The following is a 20154-nucleotide window of genomic DNA, read 5'->3' as shown; positions in this document are numbered from 1 at the left end:
GGAGTTGATTTATTTTGTAAAATCTTGTTACATTGTTTAATGCATCCAGCGGGGCATCACGACAAAATTATGCATAATAATGTGTTAATTCCACGACTGTATATATCAGTATCGGTTGATATCGGAATTGGTAATTAAGAATTGGACAATATCGGAATATCGGATATCGGCAAAAAAGCCATTATCAGATATCTCTATTAATATACCATTGATACTTATTGTGTTAATGCTGACAGTCAATTGGTGCCATTGCTGGATAAAAGAACGACAACAGACTGAAAAACAATGATGTGGAAAGTAAATTACCAAAATTATCTCAGGGCATTCAATTGATAACTGGACTGTTTGGTTGTCTTAGAAGACGTTTCGCCTCTCATCTAAGTAGGCGTCCTCAGTTCATGCTCATAGACTTAGATTGGTCAGATCTAGTGCGAAAAACATACGTTTGCAAAAGAAAAATCCTACTGTCAATGCCAACAGAAGTTGAAGTGAAATTTCCTTTCGTTAACATTGCTGTATGGTGTTGCAGAACGATCGCTGCGGATCAAGTACTACCAGCCCTTACCCACGTTAGCATTCCTTTCAGTTGCAAATAAATGGCACAAAGGAGCATCTGTCACCAGAATGTTTCCAACTCCTGTTATTCATTGGAGGCTAAATTGCAGAGTGTGTTAGGAATAATTGAAAGGACAGTGTTGTATGTGAGAGACAGGTAGTGTTGCAGACCACCTCCTCTTTTCAGGCATGGTTTTTCAACGTTGACATACAATAGATGGGTGCCCTAACTTTTCTTTCTTACCATCCATCCTCCTTGTCCAGAATGTGTACATTTTTGTTCTCAAAGGAGAGCTCTTTTCTTTGAGCTGCAGGCAGCTGAGTCTTGGCCTGTAGAGTTTGCCCGTCTATGGCTTAGTGGTTGTTTTGTTTCTCAAGTATATGAATGAAAGCATTCATCATTGCACTGGATAGCATACACCAGATTGTTTTGGTGGGGTGTACTGTTCGGTCTTTAGGATGCACTAGTCTCTATCTCTGGGTGTTGCCTGGTTTGAAGTGTAATGGGAAGTTGTGTTGATGAAAAATTATTCTGAGTTCTTCAAATAGACCTGATTTACATGGAATGATAGTATTTTGGTGTCTGTCACATTTTTCCCTGAGTAGAGGAGGAGATCCGCGACACCACTTGTCCCCGACACACAACACTGGCCTTTCAACCATTCATATAAGTCTCTGCAATTTAGCTTCCAACAAATAGCAGGAGTTAGAAAAACGCACAACTTTTGTGCTATTTGTTACAACTGAATGGAATGCAAACATGGGTGATTCCGACTATTTTGGGCTGACGATGGTCATTCCACAGCAATCGTTCTGCCACACAATACCTCAATGCTAACAAGGGGAAATACCATTTTAACAACTGTCGTTGACTTTTACAGTTAGTGTTGCTCTTTTGCATCGCAGCAGTCGTTTTTCTCTTTACGATTGGGTGTAACCATCCCTGCCCAGGCACACCCTTCTGGTGTTGGAGTATAAATATTTGGGGTTTTGGCAGCAGCTGCTAAACTACATCTGACCAATCGAATTCTATGAGTATGAACTGATGAATCCTATTTGGATGAGAGGTGAAACGTCTTCTAAGACCAACCAAACAGTCCAGTTGCAATTGACTTAATGCCCTAAGAATAAATTCAAAAACTGTCCAAAACCCAAAACAAAAATTCAAAATAAATAAAAAAACATTTTGACAAACACCAAACACAGGTTTTACACTTTGTAAATTTGTTTTGAAGTTTGTAAATGTTTTTTTGCATTTGGTTAATTAGTTTTCAATTTAGTAACTTTACAATTAAGCCTTACAATCAATCATGATATAGTTTAAAGCAGGGGTCACCGAACTTTTTGAAACCAAGAGCTACTTCTTAGGTACTGATTAATGCGAAGGGCTACCAGCTTGATAAACACTTAAATAAATTGCCAGAAATAGCCAATTTGCTCAATTTCCCTTTAATGATTATATATATATATATATATATATATATATATATATATATATATATATATGTAAATAAATTGGTTTTTCTGTCTGTCATTTTATCGTACATTTTTTTTCCTTTTACAGAAGGTGTTTTGGAGAGAATAAATGATGAAAAAAAACACTTAATTAAACAGTTTAAAAGAGGAGAAAACACGAAAAAAAAGAAAATTTAATTTTGAAACATAGTTTTTATCTTCAATTTCGACTCTTTAAAATTCAAAATTCAACCAATAAAAATGAAGAGAAAAACTAGCTAATTCGAATCTTTTTGAAACAGATTAAAAAAGAGTTTATGGAACATCATTAGTAATTTTTCCTGATTAAGATTAATTTTTGAATTTTGATGACATGTTTAGAATAGGTTCAAATCCAATCTGCATTTTGTTAGAATATATAAAAAATTGGACCAAGCTATATTTCTAACAAAGAAAAATCTGATATCCGGTAATTGGCGACTTTTTAACCACAATTTTCTCACCGAAACCTGCTGGTTGACAAGTGGTCGGGATCCATGTCCGCTGTGATCCATAGTAAAGTTTCAACTCCGTGAATTTTAAACAAGGAATCACCGTGTGTTTGTGTGGCTAAAGGCTAAAGCTTCCCAACTCCATTATTCTACTTTGACTTCTCCAATATTAATTGAACACATTGCAAAATATTCAGCAACACAGATCTCCAAAATACTGTGTAATTATGCCGTTAAAGCAGACGACTTTTGGCTGTGTGTGTGTACAGCGCTCATATTCCTAACACCCCGTGACGTCACGCGTACACGTCATCATTACGCGAAGTTTTCAAGAAAAAAGTCCCGGGAAATTTAAAATTGCAATTTAGTAAACTAAAAAGGCCGTATTGGCATGTGTTGCAATGTTAATATTTCATCAATGATATATAAACTATCAGACTGCGTGGTGGGTAGTAGCGGGTTTCAGTAGGCCTTTAAGTTATGCAAGAAATCCATCCATCCATTTTCTGCCGCTTATTCCCGTTCGGGGTCGCGGGGGGCGCTGGCGCCTATCTCAGCTACAATCGATATTTATATTTATTTCTATTGAACACTTACTGTACTTTTCAATGTACTAGTATTGGTCCGAAACCTGCACAATGAATTACATTCTAGTTGAAATCAAATAGTTTAAAAATATGTGTGTGTAGATCATGGGTGTCAAACTCTGGCCCGCGGGCCAAATTTGGCCCGCCGTGTAATTTCATTTGGCCCTTGAGGCAATACCAAATTAACATTAGAGCTGGCCCGCCGGTATTATAACACCGCATTCACCGCTAATACTCATACTTGCCAACCATCCCGATTTTCAGTGACCCTCTCGAAAGTCTCCTTGGCCAACCGTTCTCCCGAATTTCTCCCGATTTCCACCCGGCCAACAATATTGGGGGCGTGCCGTAAAGGCACTGCCTCTAGCGTCCTCTACAACCAGTCGTCACGTCCGTTTTTCCTCCATTCAAACTGCGTGCCGGCCCCTGTCACATGATAAACGGGGCTTCTACACACACATAAGTGAATGCCGTGCATACTTGGTCAACAGCCATTCCGGTCACATGGAGGGTGGCCGCATAAACAACTTTAACACTGTTACAAATATGCGCCACACTGTGAACCCACACCAAACAAGAATGACAAACTCATTTCGGGAGAACATCCACACCGTAACAGAACATAAACACAACAGAACAAATACCCAGACCCCCTTGCGGCACTAACTCTTCCGGGATGCTACGATATACAACCCCTTGCTACCACCAAACCCCGCTCACCTCTTTGTTATTTTATTTTCAAATTTATTAGCCTATGGAAAAAGTTAATGCTGATATTTACCCCAGAAGGCTGCATATAGAAAAGAGGCATTCCATTTTTTATTTAGATTTTATTTAATACACCATTGATGTTTTTCGTTTGTTTTGTGAAAGTTGATTTTGCACTGTTAAGTTATATAAGCGTTGCTTGTTCCATATTCAGTGTGAAAGCAAACCAGTGTAGCAAACTGAGCAATAATTAAAATTTTATTCATGCACTTTCTCTTGCTACTTCAAGCCTTGAATGTTTGATTCATTCATTGTTGTTATTTTATTTTCAAATGTATGTGGAAAAAGTTTATTTGGATATTTACCTCAGAAGGCTGCAAATAGAAAAGAGGCATTCAATTTTTTATCTAAATTTTATTTGATATGCCATTGATATTTTTCAATTATTATTATTTGAAACTGGATTTTGAATGTCACTATAAAGTTATATAAGCCCTGCTTGTTCAATATTAAATGCAAAACTAGTTTGGGTCCCTATTAAAAGGTACATTTGTTCAACCTTGGCCTGCGGCTTTGTTCAGTTTGAAATTTTGGCCCAATCTGTGTTTGAGTTTGACACCCCTGGTGTAGATTGTCAGTCTTCCGGTCATATAATCCAAAAAGGTTTAATCAATGCGAAGGGTCTCTTCTGAATGAATAGTAGTCCGGCTGCCTCCATTCAGCTTTTGTGGATAGTATAAAACACCTTTAACACAAATAAAAAAGGAAAAAAAAAAACAAGGCCCCACTCACCTGAGCGTGGAGGTGGACGTTGGCAACACGGTTAAGGGCAAACTTATACCCGTCAGCACGGTCCTCGTTGATGTAAGTGGCAGCCAGACGAGACAGCTTCTCCACGGCTTTGTCATTGCAGGGAACTGGAGCAAGTTCAAGGGGCGCCATAGCTAACCCATCGCCATTCACACACAGCATTGAGCTAAAAAACAGCAACGAGGAGTACATGGACGTATGCATCATGGCAGAGGTTCCCACTGGAGCAAAGAGAGTAGGTTCAGTTGAATGTGAAGTTTGTTCTCTTCTGTTTGTTTTCAGTGTGGTCAGTGACTTTTGGAATCAAAACAGGGAGGGATGTTGGAATGAAGCCAAGGACAAAACTTGCTTGGTGGAAGAAAGTTGCTATTTTAGTGAATGGACACTAACAATCATTTGAGCTGTAAAACAAGTTTAATTATAGACTAAGTCAGGGGCGTCGCCAGACATATTTCACTGGGGGCACGTGCCCCAGTGTTGATCTGCAGTGCCCCAGTAAAAATTTCACCAAAAAAAAAAAAACGCTTCGGAGTTTTAAGTCTACATAACATAGACAACAGCGCACATACTACTTAGTATGGTAATTGATTGCTACTCTATTCACTCCACTAACAATGAGCACATGGCTAATTAATATGGTAATTTATTCACATGTGGATCGAGACTTCAGTTGAGAGAGAGAGAGAGAGAGAGAGAGAGAGAGAGAGAGGGAGAGAGAGAGGGGATGCGAATCACTGCTGAGGTAGGTAACGTTAGCCAACAACAATTTGTTAATTATATTATTTTGATTTTAATTTGACTCAAACTGTAACTCCTAGATGGATTTTAGAAAGTTATTCGCCCGCAGCAGGGAAGAAGCAGCGAGGAATGAGAGATGTAAGTGAAGTCCTAGCTAGCTAGGCAACATCATTGTCTTAAGTTGATGCTAAGTTAGCTAACGTTATTCCCTGTATCAAGACAAACATATTCATTTGCTGTACAAGCTGTCAGGGGAATTTCCAATGAACATGAAACATAATGTTGGTTATTGTCTGCTGGTTCTGCATCAATGATGATTTGGAGTAAGCAAGTGTGAGTTGAGTGCTTCTCAAATGGTTTATCTTCAGGAAGAAAAACATTTTTCCATATCATCAAGTCGTGAGCCAATTTTTAAATCATTCAAGTTTATTTCGCAGAAAAATAGCACAGGAGACTTGTCTTGTTAATCGGTGTGACTTTGACTAAAATAATCTTGTTTTGTCACCAGAAAAATGGCTACAGCTAAAGCATATGGTTTTGTTCCCAGAAAAAATAGTAACATTTCTGTATTTGTTTTCAGAAAGATGGCTGAAAATATCGGGTTTTGTTGCCCCATTTAGATTTAAAAAAAATATGTTTCCATGTCTGTCCTGAGCCCTCCTCCAACTTGTTAGACGGTTTGCCTTTTGCTAAAATACTTACTAATAGTCACTAGAAAAATGGCTAAAAATATCTGGTTTTGTTGCCACAATTAGATTTTTTTCTCCCTAAACTTTTTTTTTTTCATGCACACATCTGACTGCGACTCACTGAAAATGACACACAATCCACTTTTATGTCACGACCCAGCAGTTGGGAACCACTGGTCAACTGTATAACAGTTACTGTAATATTTCCATGTCTGTCCAGAGTGATTGACCACTTTGCAAAAATGAAAACGAGACGTTACAGTTTACTTCTCAGAAAATGATTCCCTGAACAGACACAGAAAAGTTGTTCATTTATTCTACTACTGTGGCTTTATTGTTTTGTGTATATTTCATAGTTTTGTGTATCGGAAATAGGATTAGCCACATTGCCATAAATGGAAATTAAATAATACAAAAGAACCCAGAGATGTAGGGGTGCTTTATTTTTTGTTTTACTTTTGTAGATGTTAAATTTGCAGATGCTTACTGCAATATATATTTCAAAAATATTCATTGCTCTTCCTTTTTACTTTTACTAGTAGCAGTTTAGAAGTCTGGAGTAAAAAAGTGTACAAGTATATCAAATGCATTAGTTAATTTCAGGGGGTTAATATAAGATCCATACAACATAATCTGATATGATTTCCTAGTTTAAAGCTCTATTTATGTATTTTTTATGATAAATATGTGCTAAAAATGTTTTTGCTTGCGCGCTTTGCACGCTCACATGAATTATTTGTGCCCCAGGTGTGCCTCAGTACAGTATTAGGTCTAGTGACGCCCCTGGACTAAGTTCTCTAACAAGTCACTCCGTAGATCGAGGGTCAGCAACCCGCGGCGCTCTGGTGGCTCCATGGAGCTTTTCAAAAATGTATGAACATTTTCAAAAAATGGGGTGAAAAATATGTTTTTTCTTGTGATATGGTTTCTGTAAAAGGAAAAACATGATACCAACTTTTCTAACTGTCAGAATGCCCACTGCTTAATATGTTTGTGTTTATGCTTCACTGATGAGAGTATTTGGCGAGCGCCGTTTTGGCCTACTAATTTCAGCGTTCCTTGAACTCCTCGTTGTGTGGACTGTGACTCAACAGTTTCAATCAATCAATCAATCAATCAATCAATCAATCAATGTTTACTAAATCACGAGTGTCTCGAAGGGCTGCACATGCCTCAACGACATCCTCGGCTCAGATCCCACATTAGGGCAAGGAAAAACTCAACCCAATGGGTCAATGAGAGACCTTGGACGGGACCGCAGATGTGGGGACCCCCTCCCCTGGGTGACCGGTGCAATGGACGTCGAGTGGATCTAGCATAATATTGTGAGTGTTAAGTCCATTATGGATCTAACATAATAGTGAGAGTCCTGTCCATATTGGGGCCAGCAGGAGACTATCTCGAGCGGATACAGGTCAGCAGCACAGAGATGTCCCCAACCGATGCACAGACGAGCGGTCCATCCCCGGGTCCCGACTTTGGACAGCCAGCGCTTCATCTTTTGCCACCGAACCTGTGTCCCCATTCCACGAAGGAGAGGGGGGCAGAGCAGAAAAAAAAGAAGATAAACTGGTCTAAAAGGGGGTCTATTTAAAGACTAGAGTATACAAATGAGTTGTCACAACATTGGTGTTTACGGCAGACAAACTGCTTTACGGTAGACGAAAACGTGACTGCTGTTGTTGTGTGTTGTTACCGGGCTGGGAGGACGTTAATGAAACTGCCTAACAATAAACCCACATAAGAAACCAATAACTCGCCCTCAATCATTCTACAGTTATAACGTCATTGGGTAGGCTCTCTGTTTATATTGTGGGAAAGCGGACAGAAAACAAGCTGTCGACACGTCACTCAGGTCCCCACGGAGCTGGAGGGGGCGTGGCCTCCAGCTCCGCCTGAATTTCAGGAGATTTGTCCAGGGAGGTTTTCGGGAAAGGCGCTGAATTTTGGGAGTCTCCTGGAAAATCCTGGAGGGTTGGCAAGTATGTCATTATGACTCATTTGTAGGTATATTTGAGCTCATTTAATTTCCTTTACTTATGTCCTCTGTGTATTTCAATTTATATTTGCATGTCTCATGACACATTATCAGTATGTAATAATGGCTGCATTTCTGATAGTTGTTAGTGTGCCATGTTGTACTAGACCACTGCAAATATTGTAATATATCCATTAGAAGAAGACAGCCAGTCGTTTCCTTTAAGTTGGACACACACATCTATACTTGTAGTCATTCTAAGAAAGTCATTTCTAGGAGTTATCTCACCCTCTGAAAAGTTTTACTTATGTTTTCCAATGTTGTAATAATCTGTCGAATAAATCAAACATTTCTGTCAATGAAGATTTGCGTCAGCCTGCGACACATGGGGATTTTGATAGTAGGCTAATATAGCTATGTAGACTTTTCCTTCCTTTCCCCCTAAGTTCGTCGGGTTTGATAGGACCACTACACTGCCAGATGCAGAGTTTTACCACAGTTTTATTTTCTCTTTGACAAATTTTTAATGTGCAGTTCTCTTGCTTTTCAGCCGTCTGCTTCTTGCTTTTCAGCCGTCTGCTTCTTGCTTGCCAGTCCCCCTCTCTTCATGGTCTCCGGCGCTGCCAATAAAGGAACAGGTGATTAGATAACTCGTTCCAGCTGAGGTATCCACTCACCTGTTGGCTGCTTCATGGCCAGCCCCTGCACACACCCCGCACGCAGGGAACGCGTGGACCATGGCCCTCTCCACATGCCTCCACCGCCAGACTCAGGCCGGGCACCCGTCAGGCCGCGCCCACTCCCCTCCACCGCCCCCCTCATAGCGGGGCGAGAGAGGAAGTCGGCCACGGCCATCTGCGCGCCCGACCTGTTGCCCACCCGGAAGTTGGAGGGTTGTATTGCGAGGTACCACCGGGTGATCCGCGCATTGGCGTACTTCATGCGGTGGAGCCACCGGAGAGGTTTGTGGTCCGAGCAGAGACTGAAGGCACGCCCCAACAGGTAGTAGTGGTGGTCCCCGACCGCCCACCGGACGGTAAGGCCCTCCCTCTCCACCGTGCTGTACCTTGCCTCCCGGTCCAACAGTTTCCTGCTGATGTAAAGCACGGGGCAGTCGACGCCCTCGCGTCCGCCTGCAGACAGAAAGGGATGTTAAAATTAGGTATGTGCAGCACTGGCTCCTCACAAAGTGCTGTTTTTACCTTTTCAAACACCTGCTGGCACTGCTCCCTCCACTGGACCAGGTCTGGAGCACCCTTTCAGGTGAGGTCAGTCAGGGGGCTGGTCAGGTCCGCAAACCGGAAAATAAATCAGCGGTAGTAGCCTGCCAGTCCCAAAAACTGCCTCACCTCTTTTTTCGTCTTGGGTGGTGGACAGGCTGCAATCGCCGCTGTTTTGTCGACTTGTGGCCGCAGCCTCCCCCCCCCAAATGGTACCCCAGATACTGTACCTCCCTCCGGCCAACCGCGCACTTCGCCGGGTTGGCGGTGAGCCCCGCCCGCCTCAAGGACTCGGGCACTGCCCCCACCCGCTGCATGTGTTGTTCCCAGCCGCTACTCTGGATGATAAAGTCATCCAGGTAGGTAACCGCGCAGGCAGCGAGGGGTCGCAGCACCCGGTCCATGAGGCGCTGGAACATGGCGGGCGCACCAAACAAGCCAAATGGGAGTGTCACGAACTGGTATAAACTTTCCGGAGTGGAGAAGGCCGTTTTTTCAGGGACTCTGGTGATAAAGGAATCTGCCAGTAGCCCTTGGTTAAATCCAGTGTCGTAAAAAAACGAGCAGTGCCCAGCCGATCCAGGAGCTCGTCGACCCGAGGCATTGGGTATGCGTCGAAACGTGATACCTCGTTCACCTTACGGTAATCCACACAGAAGCGCACAGACCCGTCCTTCCCTACTAGAACAATAGGGCTGCACCACGCACTGTGGGATTCTTCTATTACCCCCAACTCCAGCATGGTTTTTAATTCTTCCCGAACTACTTTGCGTTTGTGCTCGGGGAGCCGATATGGCCGAGACCACACCGTAATTCAATATGATGTCGGATGAGATCCGTGCACCCGGGCCGCGGGGAGAACACATCTGCGTAGCGCCGCTGTAACTCAGCAACCTCCGCTCTTTGTGCCAATGTGAGCTTGTCATCACAGGGAAGAGGAGGGTAAGAGGCAGAGTGCGGGATCTCTAGCCCCAACTCCTCCTCCTCTCTCACTACCGTCACCATGGAGAGAGGCACCGCCTCCCTCCATGCTTTCAGTAGGTTTACATGGTAAGATTGTACGCTTGCGCCTCGGTCCGAGCGCCGAATTTCGTAGTCCACGTCATTCACTTGCCTTGTGACGGCAAAAGGTCCTTGCCACTTCACTAGTCATTTTGAGCTGGAGGTTGGCAGTAGTACAAGTACTTTTTTTCCCGATGAACATTTTCTAAGCTGGGTTCCCTTGTTATAAGTGCGCTGTTGCCGTTGCTTGGCGCGGAGCAAATCTTCACGTGACAAGTGCCCCACCTTGTGGAGTTTTGCTTGCATGTCCATAACATATTATATTTCCTTTTTACTGCGGCTTGAACCCTCCTCCCAGCTTTCTTTAATTTGGTCCAGTACGCCGCGCGGTCTCCTGCCGTATAACAACTCGAACGGTTGAGGTTTGGGGTTCCTCCCGTATCGCAAACAGTAGGGGGTCCAGCCATTTATCCCAATTAGGTTTGTCCTCGTCCGTGAACTTACGGATCATGGTTTTCAGTGTTTTATTGAACCGTTCAACCAGCCCCTCAGTTTGTGAGTGGTATACGCTGGTGCGGATCGCTTTAATCCCCAATAATCCGTGCGGGTTACGAAATCCACCAGGACTAACACAAAGCGATATCCCCGTGGGTTCGGGTGAAATGGTCCGATTAGGTCCATCCCAATTCTTTCGAATGGGACCTCCATGACTGATAATGGGCACAAAGGGGCCTTCGGGATGGCCGCTGGATTAACCAGCTGGCAGTCCGGGCAGGCAGCACACCACCGGCGTACGTCTGCTCGGATGCCTGGCCAATAAAAATGGACCATCACCCGATTGAGTGTTTTGTCGTACCCCATGTGGCCAGCGAGGGGATTGCAGTGCCCCGCCTGGAAAACCATTTCCTGGCGGGGTTTTGGCACCAACAACTGGGTGGACTTCTCACCTGTTTGAGTGTCACGGCTCACTCTGTGGAACCTAGTTCTAACAATCGCAAAGTGGGGGAATACTCTTGTTTTCCCCGGGCGCACCAGCTGACCGTCGATGTAATCCACTTGGTCCCAGGCCGCACACAAAGTTTCATCGCGGGACTGCTCAAGGGGAAAATCCTCCGCGGGTTGCCAACGGGGGGCCGGTTCCCGCTCAGCACCGCCGGATGAATCCGCGTCGCCAGCGAGTACTGCGCGGATACTCCCCTCTCCTACTGTCTGTGAACGCATCCCCACACATTGTGTTACTAAATGGTTAAACGCCGGCCAATTCCCTTCCTAGAATTATGGTGTGCGCGAGGTGCGCGCTTGCGACAACCTTGACACTATGTTTTTGACCCTCATACCAAATTTCCACTGGCACCATCGGGTATTTGTGCACATCCCCATGAATACACCTGATTTTACCCCGTGATGCCTGCCTCAGCGCCCCAGGTCAAACCAGGTTCTGGTGAATCATGGACTGTTTACAGCCCGAATCCACCATCGCCCGGTATTTACTCCCTTGAACGGAGTAGGGTGCTGGGGGCCCGACTACCCGCATCGCCTGCCCCACCTCCATTACGGGGCACTCCCGGCGCATGTGACCAGGTTGGCCGCACCCCCAGCACACCGGCCCCGTTGTTTGAGGCGCAGTCTGCGAGGGAAGCCCTCTTTTCCCAGCGCCGGTACCCGGTACCCGGTACTCGGCGGAGGGCTGGGGCGGGCCTTTCGGCTGTCCTTGCGGTCGCCTTTCTGTGAACCGCCAGGTGGTCCTCGGCCAGTGTCACTGCTGTTTTGACATCGGCGGGGTGGTGGTACCTCACCCACGCGGCGGTCCTGGGCGGAATGGCGTCGACGAATTGTTAAACGAGAATGTGTTCCAACATTCTTGGGTCCCGTCCGTTCGGCTGGAGCCACCGGGTTGCCGCGTCTCGCAACTGCTGCGCCAGGACGAAGGGACGGTCTTCATCGCCCGGAACTTCCTCCAGTGGTCCTCCGGGCTGCTGCCGACCCGATCTAGGATGGCGTGGCGCAGGTTAGAGTACTGCATGCGGGCGGCGGCTGGGAGACTCAACGCCGCCCGCTGTGACTCCCCGACCGCCGGAGCGGCAGCAGCCTCACTCCCCATTCCTCCTCCGGCCATTTGCACGAATTTGCATTGACCTCAAGGACGTCCAGGAATGCGTGAGGGTCTTCTTCGTCTATCATGCCCTGCTTGGGCGCCATTGTCCTCGTACCTGACATGTCTGTTCTCTCCATCAGTGATTGTAGCAGCATGGGTCTACTGCTGACTCGCCGCTGACACCTGGGCCAGCACTTGTGCCTCCAGAGGGGTTGTGATAGACATTTTATTTTATATATATTCTTACTTGTGGACGTTTCCTTCCTCTCCCCCCACGTTCGTCGGGTTTGACAGAACCACACTACTGCCAGATGCAGAGTTATTTCCACAGTTTTATTTTCTCTTTGACAATTCTTTAATGTGCAGTTCTCTTGCTTTTCAGCCGTCTGCTTTTTGCTTGTCAGTCCCCCTCTCTTCATGGTCTCCGGCGCTGCCAATAAAGGAACAGGTGATTAGATAACTTGTTCCAGCTGAGGTATCCACTTACCTTTTGGCTGCTTCATGGTCGGCCCCTGCGCACACCCCGCCCGCAGGGAACGCGTGGACCACGCCCCTCTCCACACGCTAATTAGCCATTACATCATGTGTTGCCAACACTATAACACTTATATAAGTCTTTTAATTTTTTGCGGCTCCAGAAAGATTACTTTAATTTTTTGGTCTTTGTGGTCCAATATAGCTCTTTCCTGCGAGGAGGTGGAGACTTGTCCTGGGTGTACCACGCCTTCCGCCTGATTGTAGCTGAGATAAGCACCAGCGCCCCCCGCGACTCTAAAGGGAATAAGCGATAGAAAAATGGATGGATGGATATAGCTCTTTCAACATTTTGAGTTGCCGACCCCTGCCGTAAATGCACAAACAATATGACTTTGTAACACAGTCACACAGTGTGACACTTATTATAATCTGCTGTTGATTATATTCAACAGAATCAGACCCCAAAAGGGACAAGCGGTAGTAAATGGATGGATGGATGGATAGAATTTTGACTGTGGGGCAGTGGGCACACGATTTGGCTGCAATATGCATATTTTACCAATAGGTGTCACTGTGTGTCTGATTTGCTTCATCAAGAGATATGTTGGTTCACCGGGCAAAACTGGGTTAATGAGTCACTGATGTCTGGGTACAGCAATTACTCCCATGTAGGATTAAACATGTAAATGCTTATACGCACAGGCACTACAGTCAGTTTGGTTCCACCAAACTGAATAATCCAATAATGGTTTGTTGGATTTGCACATCAATGTGGTTATTAATCCTTCACCTGATGGACTGTAGTTATTGCCTCGCCCGGACTATAAGCTTCTCCACTGGAATGAACTCATACAGCTTTATTCTTACCAGTATAAGATGTTTATTAGGATACCACTAACACACTCATATTTAATTCTCATTTAGGAAAAAATAAATGTTTAACTCTAGTATACCAACCGGCCTCAATTTTGTATGCATTAACTGACAGAATTTGCACCAACAACATGGCAATGTTAACCCATTTATTCTGAAAACATGGACCAAAATGGCAGCGCTAATTAGTCAAAAGCTTGTTTTATTTTCGTCTTTTCGTCACAATAGGTTTATAAAAGTAAAGATGAACAGCAACAGCACGAGGTGGAGTCCAAGTGTGATCATTTAATGCAGGGGTGTCAAATTCATTTTACATGGACTGGTAAAATCACGGCATGATAACTTAAAAATACGGACAACTTCAGATTGTTTTCTTTGTGTGAAGACTGATTGGCATAGTAATGCCGGGTTTGTCCCTCCGTGGATGCGTCGACAAGAACACAGCAATGGTAAGTTTAAATGATTTATTAAACTTAACAAAAGCAGGCTATGAACAAAAATACTGGAGCTAACAGACAAAATAAACCAAGGGCGCTAGCATAAAAGCTTGGAATAGAACACAGAAAAACAAAGACTGGCACAAAGGCACACAAAAAGGAAAAACAATTCATCAGCGTGAGAGCTGGAATAAAACAAAGGCTTAGCGTGAAAAGCTAACGAGAATATACCTACGTGAAGTCAGTCGATACTGTTGCTCAAAGGCAAATTATCAAAAATCCAGACGTAGTTGCGTGAGAACAAACTAGAGTCCCAGAAAGAATAAACAGAAGAGGCTGGCTTATAAAGGGTGGTGATTACAAGAACAGGTGTGCGAGAACTGAGACTAGCGGGTGGAAATAATAAGTGACCATGGAAATGAACAAAACAGGAAGTAAACAGGTCAGAATGGAGAATGAAAACACAGATGGAAAAATAAACAACAACATGTGAAGATCCGAGTAACGGATCGTAACACTTTGTTTATAAATAGAACAAGCATATTCTGAAAATGTACAAATTATAATGTTGTTAGTTTTTTTTTTACACTTACATGTTGCGGTTAATAGTATTCTACCTTTATTCGTCATTATTTATTTTTTTCTGAATAAATTATATGATAATGTTCATCAATCAACTCATTGATGTTCATTTTCAATCTATCAAGATGAAAAACATATATCAACATTAAATTACAGGATGGCAGCAAGATGGTAGAGGGGTTAGTGCATCTTCCTCACAATACGAAGGTCACGAGTAGTCCTGGGTTCAATCCCGGGCTCGGGATCTTTCTGTGTGGAGTTTGCATGTCCTCCCCGTGACTGCGTGGGTTCCCTCTGGGTACTCCGGCTTCCTCCCACTTCCAAAGACATGCACCTGGGGATAGGTTGATTGGCAACACTAAATGGTCCCTAGTGTGTGAATGTGACTGTGAATGTTGTCTGTCTATCTGTGTTGGCCCTGCGATGAAGTGGCGACTTGTCCAGGGTGTACCCCGCCTTCCGCCCGACTGTAGTTGAGAGAGGCACCAGCGCCCCCCGCCACCCCAAAAAGGAATAAGCGGTAGAAATGGATGGATGGATGGAAATTACAGGATGTTTTTTATGTAGTTTGATCATTTTCCTGGACTGATATACTAACATCATTTTGTCATGCCTGTGATTCAGTTTTAAGTTTGATCATGTTTGTTTTGTTTTTGGACTCTTGTTTCCCGTTTTACACTTTCTGGTTTAGTTTTTTTCCATAGTAACCCTTTAGTTTCCACCTGGTCTCCAAGTCACGCCCTGCCCTCAGTCCCACACCTGTTTCTAATCATCATAGCTGCTATTTATACCATTCTGTTTCTGTCCTTGGGAACTTTGCTATTTGCTTTCTGCTGTACATGCTCACCTACCTATGCTGCTCATGCTCCATGCCCTTGATCACCTGCCACGCTCCTTGCTTTTCATGCCACTTGTTTTTGGTCACAGTAAATGTTTTGTTTTAGTTGTTTATAGACATGCCATCGTGTTGTCTTTGTTTATAGTTAATTCATGCCATCGTGCAAGTGTTTTTGTTTTGTTTGTTTTTTGTAGCCTAGAATCATACCTCCTTGTGAGCGCCCTTTGTTTTGCCTTTTTTTGTGTTTAGTGTGTAAATAAATTCAATCATGTATCTGAATACACGCATGGCTCGTGCAAATCATCCTCTGTGTCGAAGAAGCTAAATAAATCCAAGTCATAGTCCTGACATATTTGGTTTATTTTGTACATATGTAGCATTATCTACAAAGATACAAAACATTGCTATTTCGACATCCAGTGGACACATTTAGAACAGCTGTTTCTTTCATTCCAAAATTTCAGGGTACATTTTTATACTTACAAAAACTCCTCCTGTCGGCCGGCTAAAACCTGGTCGCGGGCCTTATTCGGCCCTCGGGCTGTACGTTTGACACCCCTGATGTAATCCCTGTCAAAAGTTTACTGAACCAGGCACTAAAAGGGAGGGTCTTTCATGGCATTACAAATTTCTTCTATTATCACGCCTTTGCTTGTGTGTGTGACTGTGTACCATGCTGTTTGTCAGTGGTCACATTTGATCACACAGCGGCACACTTGCATGCGCCAGTGTTTTCTGCAGCCAGTTGTGTTGCAGCAGAAAATAGTCTGCAGGGGCTAGATAAGAACGAGCGAAGCTGCTCCAAGGACTCACTCTACGAGCACAATGCCAGACCCAAGTTAGACAGACCTCCTTTGATGTGAGCAAAGAGAACTCCCACCCCCTCTGCTCTATGCTGCAGTGATACCCAACTCTATATAACATACATCGCTGGGGCTCCTGCGGTTAGTTTTGCATAGCTTATACGATATTCCAATTCAACAGGCGGCCCGCAGGCCACATGCAGTCCACCAAAGCTTTTCATTTGGCCCGCCGAACATCACCCAAATAGAGTTGATGAAACCATTCAAACTATGGTTGATCATGGATGCAGTACTCCCGCCACACCGCAGGGGGCAACAGTGAGGCATATGTGTCAATCCAATCTATCCATCCATCCATCCATTTCCTACCGCTTATTCCCTTTCGGGGTCGCGGGGGGCGCTGGCGCCTATCTCAGCTACAAACGGGCGGAAGGCGGGGTACACCTAATCACTTTATTTATATAGCACATTTAAACAACAAAATGTTTCCGAAGTGCTGCACAACTGTATTAAAAACAACATTCAAATACTATCCTGAGCTCCACCAATGAATGAATGAAAACAAAAAATACAAATAAATAGATATAAAACCAATATAAAATAAATATGATTAAAAACGATTTTAAGGGTGAAACCAATTAAAACAGTATATAGAAATCAAAATTTTGAAACACAGAGGGTAACAGTGTCACAATGAAGCAGCAGCGGGTGAGCAGAAGAAGACTACTTATTCAACGCTGGAAAATCTAAATCAAATTAAATTGCAAAAATCTGACTTTTAACAACAACTGCACAACAAAGTATGAATGTTCTGCCCCGAACAAGTGTTTGAGTAATTTTTCTTGCGGACCTTTTAAGCGACAGACACATTGACCTAGACAAGCAGTAACAATAGTAGAAATCCCAGCCTGTGAGCTTCATCACGAAACTTGGTCAAACATTTGTAAGTGTGGGGGGAGGTGTAGCCCGCGCTGCCTGTAGGAGTAAAAGTCACCACCGCTGTCCGTGGTGCTGAGGACGAGCGCCATTATGTGCTGACGGCGAGACACAGATGGCAGGTGATTAGATTTCACAAGTGGTACATGTTAATCTAATCATCTGTTGTCTTTAAGGGTGAGCGGCCGGGTGCAGGAGGAGGAAGAAGTTTGGAGAGTGACTGATAATTCATGTTCTGAGAGAGAAAACTTTGCATAAAACCATACGATCATTAAACACCTTGTTAAACCTGCACTCTGGACTCCTATGCCGTGTCTGGCAGTGGGACTGCGAGGAAGCGACTTCCACAGTTAGTAAATATAATTTGTGCATAAAAATATTTAGTTTGTTTTGTATTGAAAGTGCTGCGATGAAGTGCTGACTTTTCCAAGATGTACACCGCCTTCCGCCCGATTGTAGCTGAGATAGGCACCAGCGCCCCCCCGCCACCCCAAAGGGAATAAGTGGTAGAAAATGGATGGATGGATGGACTTTGTGATGTATTTTGTATTTGTGTTGTTTTTGTCTAAAAGTAACAATCAAACTTTGTTTAATACACACAGCGCTAAATTTGACCAGTAGAGGGCGACGATGCTAATAGTGATGAGTCACATACAATGTTTGGTGTGTGACTGTTGTGTAATTTCTATAAGTGTAAACATTTGTAGTTTATTGTGTGAATATGTTAACACTAAACCTTCTATTTTATTCATGTAAAATACACAATGTACATTATTTATGTAAAATACACAATGGAGATTATCAGTGGCGGGCCGTGCGTTTCTCACCTAGGTCTTCACTGATGTCCTACTTTGTATGACTTCAAGTCTCAAAATACCGTAATTTACTGTATGTCACCACATGGACACGGCTGGAGATACCATACAGAAACACACTTGCACACCGCTAGGCATTGAAACCTCTCAACAGTGTCAAAAACGGTCTATTTTTCGGCGCATTTAACATTCAATAAACCCACTTCAGCAACTAAAACATTTCTTACGTGGCACTGTCAAAAATAAAAGAATTGTATAAAACAAATGAAATATTTAAAGGCCCACTGAAACCCACAAATTGATTACCATGAATTGATTAAAGTGGACCACGACTTAAACAAGTTGAAAAACTTATTCGAGTGTTACCATTTAGTGGTCAATTGTACGGAATATGTACTGAACTGTGCAATCTACTAATAAAAGTATCAATCAATCAAAAAAAAAAAATACTACCGACCACGCAGTTTGATAGTTTATATATCAATGATGAAATATCAACATTGCAACACATGCCAATACGGCCTTTTTAGTTTACTAAATTGCAATTTTAAATTTCCCGCGAGTTTCTTGTTGAAAACGTCGCGGAATGATGACGTGCACGTGTGACATCACGGACTGTAAGGAAATATTAGCGCTGCGCACACACACAGCTAAAAGTCGTCTGCTTTAACCGCATAATCACACAGTATTTTGGACATCTGTGTTGCTGAATCTTTTGCAATTTGTTCAATTAATAAAGGAGAAGTCAAAGTAGAGAGATGGAGTTGAGAAGCTTTAGCCTTTACCCACACAAACACACAGTGATTTCTTGTTTAAAATTCCCGGAGGTGAAGCTTTCCTATGGATCAGAGCGGTCAAGAGAACATCGATCCCGACCAAATGTCAACCAGCAGTTTTCGGTGAGAAAATTGTGGTAAAAAATCGCCACTAACCGGAGATCAGATGAGCTTGTGCCGTCCATACAGCTGCTGTCGACTTCCCTGCGACACTGGCGTCAAGAAACCCGTGGAAACACCCTTCCAACTATCAGGTACTATTAAACTCACTAAAACACTAGCAACACAATAGAAAGATAAGGGATTTCCCAGAATTATCCTAGTAAATTTGTCTAAAAACATCTGAATCTGTCCCAATGCAAGCGCCTTTTTTTTTTTTACTTCATTATTTTTTTTCTTTTTCTAGTCCATCGCTATCAATATTCTCGAACACGAATCTTTCATCCTCGCTCAAATTAATGGGGAAAATGACGTTTTCTCGGTCTAAATAGCTCTTTTTGTTGGAGGCTCCCATTAAAAACAATGTGAATATGTGAGGAGCCATCAACATGTGACGTCATCGTCTGCTGTTTGCTGCTAGCGGGGTGTATAAAATAGTCAGGAATTTGTCATGGATACAAAGGATTCTGGGTATTTGTTGTGTTGCGTTCATGTTGTGTTACTGGGAGGATGTTCTCCCGAAATGTGTTTGTCAATCTTGTTTGGTGTGGCTTCACAGCGTGGCGCATATTACTAAGAGTGTTAAATTTTTTTATATCACAACCATTAGTGTACTCTATGTCACCAAGTATACCTTGCAGTTGTGTGCGTGTTGCTGCGGAAGCCACAGTTGCTGGACTGACAAATGGTTTGAACATGTTGTTGAAGGCGACAAAGCCAATGGCTTCATGGCACACCCTAATACTTTTTATGTGGGTGACTGCCGGCAGTCATTCTAGAGAATATTAGCGTCTCCTATTGTCTTCTTCGCTTTGTGACACGGGTCTTAAATGGCTCTTTGAATGGTAAAGGATTCCGATCCCAGAACCATGTATATCAAATATTTCCCGATGGTTCAACCGCCACCTGCCCGAATCTAATTAAAATCTATTTTTTCGTCATGTCACCCGCCCGACCCGCGGTTTATCCGGGACACTACAATAGTTTCCTTTATATAACATTTCATGGTCAGTAACGGTACCCATAAAACTATACAAATGGGACTCATTACCTCCCTGCTTGGCACTCAGCATCAAGGGGGTTAAATCACCCAAATGATTCCCGAGAGCGGCCACCGCGGCTGCTCACTG

General features: G+C 43.5%; 1 protein-coding gene across 1 annotated transcript in view; it reads right to left on the bottom strand.

Annotated features, from left to right (window-relative positions):
- The window catches only part of si:ch211-262h13.5 (uncharacterized protein LOC571127 homolog), a 31404-nt gene extending 26516 nt beyond the window's left edge, over positions 1-4888 (bottom strand). The window contains exon 1 of the mRNA XM_061883636.1: positions 4589-4888. Coding sequence (XP_061739620.1) covers positions 4589-4813 — 225 coding nt within the window. The 5' untranslated portion in view covers positions 4814-4888. The remainder of the gene's footprint in view (positions 1-4588) is intronic.
- Between the last annotated feature and the right edge of the window lie 15266 nt (positions 4889-20154).

Source organism: Nerophis ophidion, linkage group LG22 (assembly GCF_033978795.1).
Source record: "Nerophis ophidion isolate RoL-2023_Sa linkage group LG22, RoL_Noph_v1.0, whole genome shotgun sequence".
NCBI classification, from domain to species: domain Eukaryota; kingdom Metazoa; phylum Chordata; class Actinopteri; order Syngnathiformes; family Syngnathidae; genus Nerophis; species Nerophis ophidion.
This window is presented reverse-complemented; position numbering and strand designations above follow the sequence as displayed.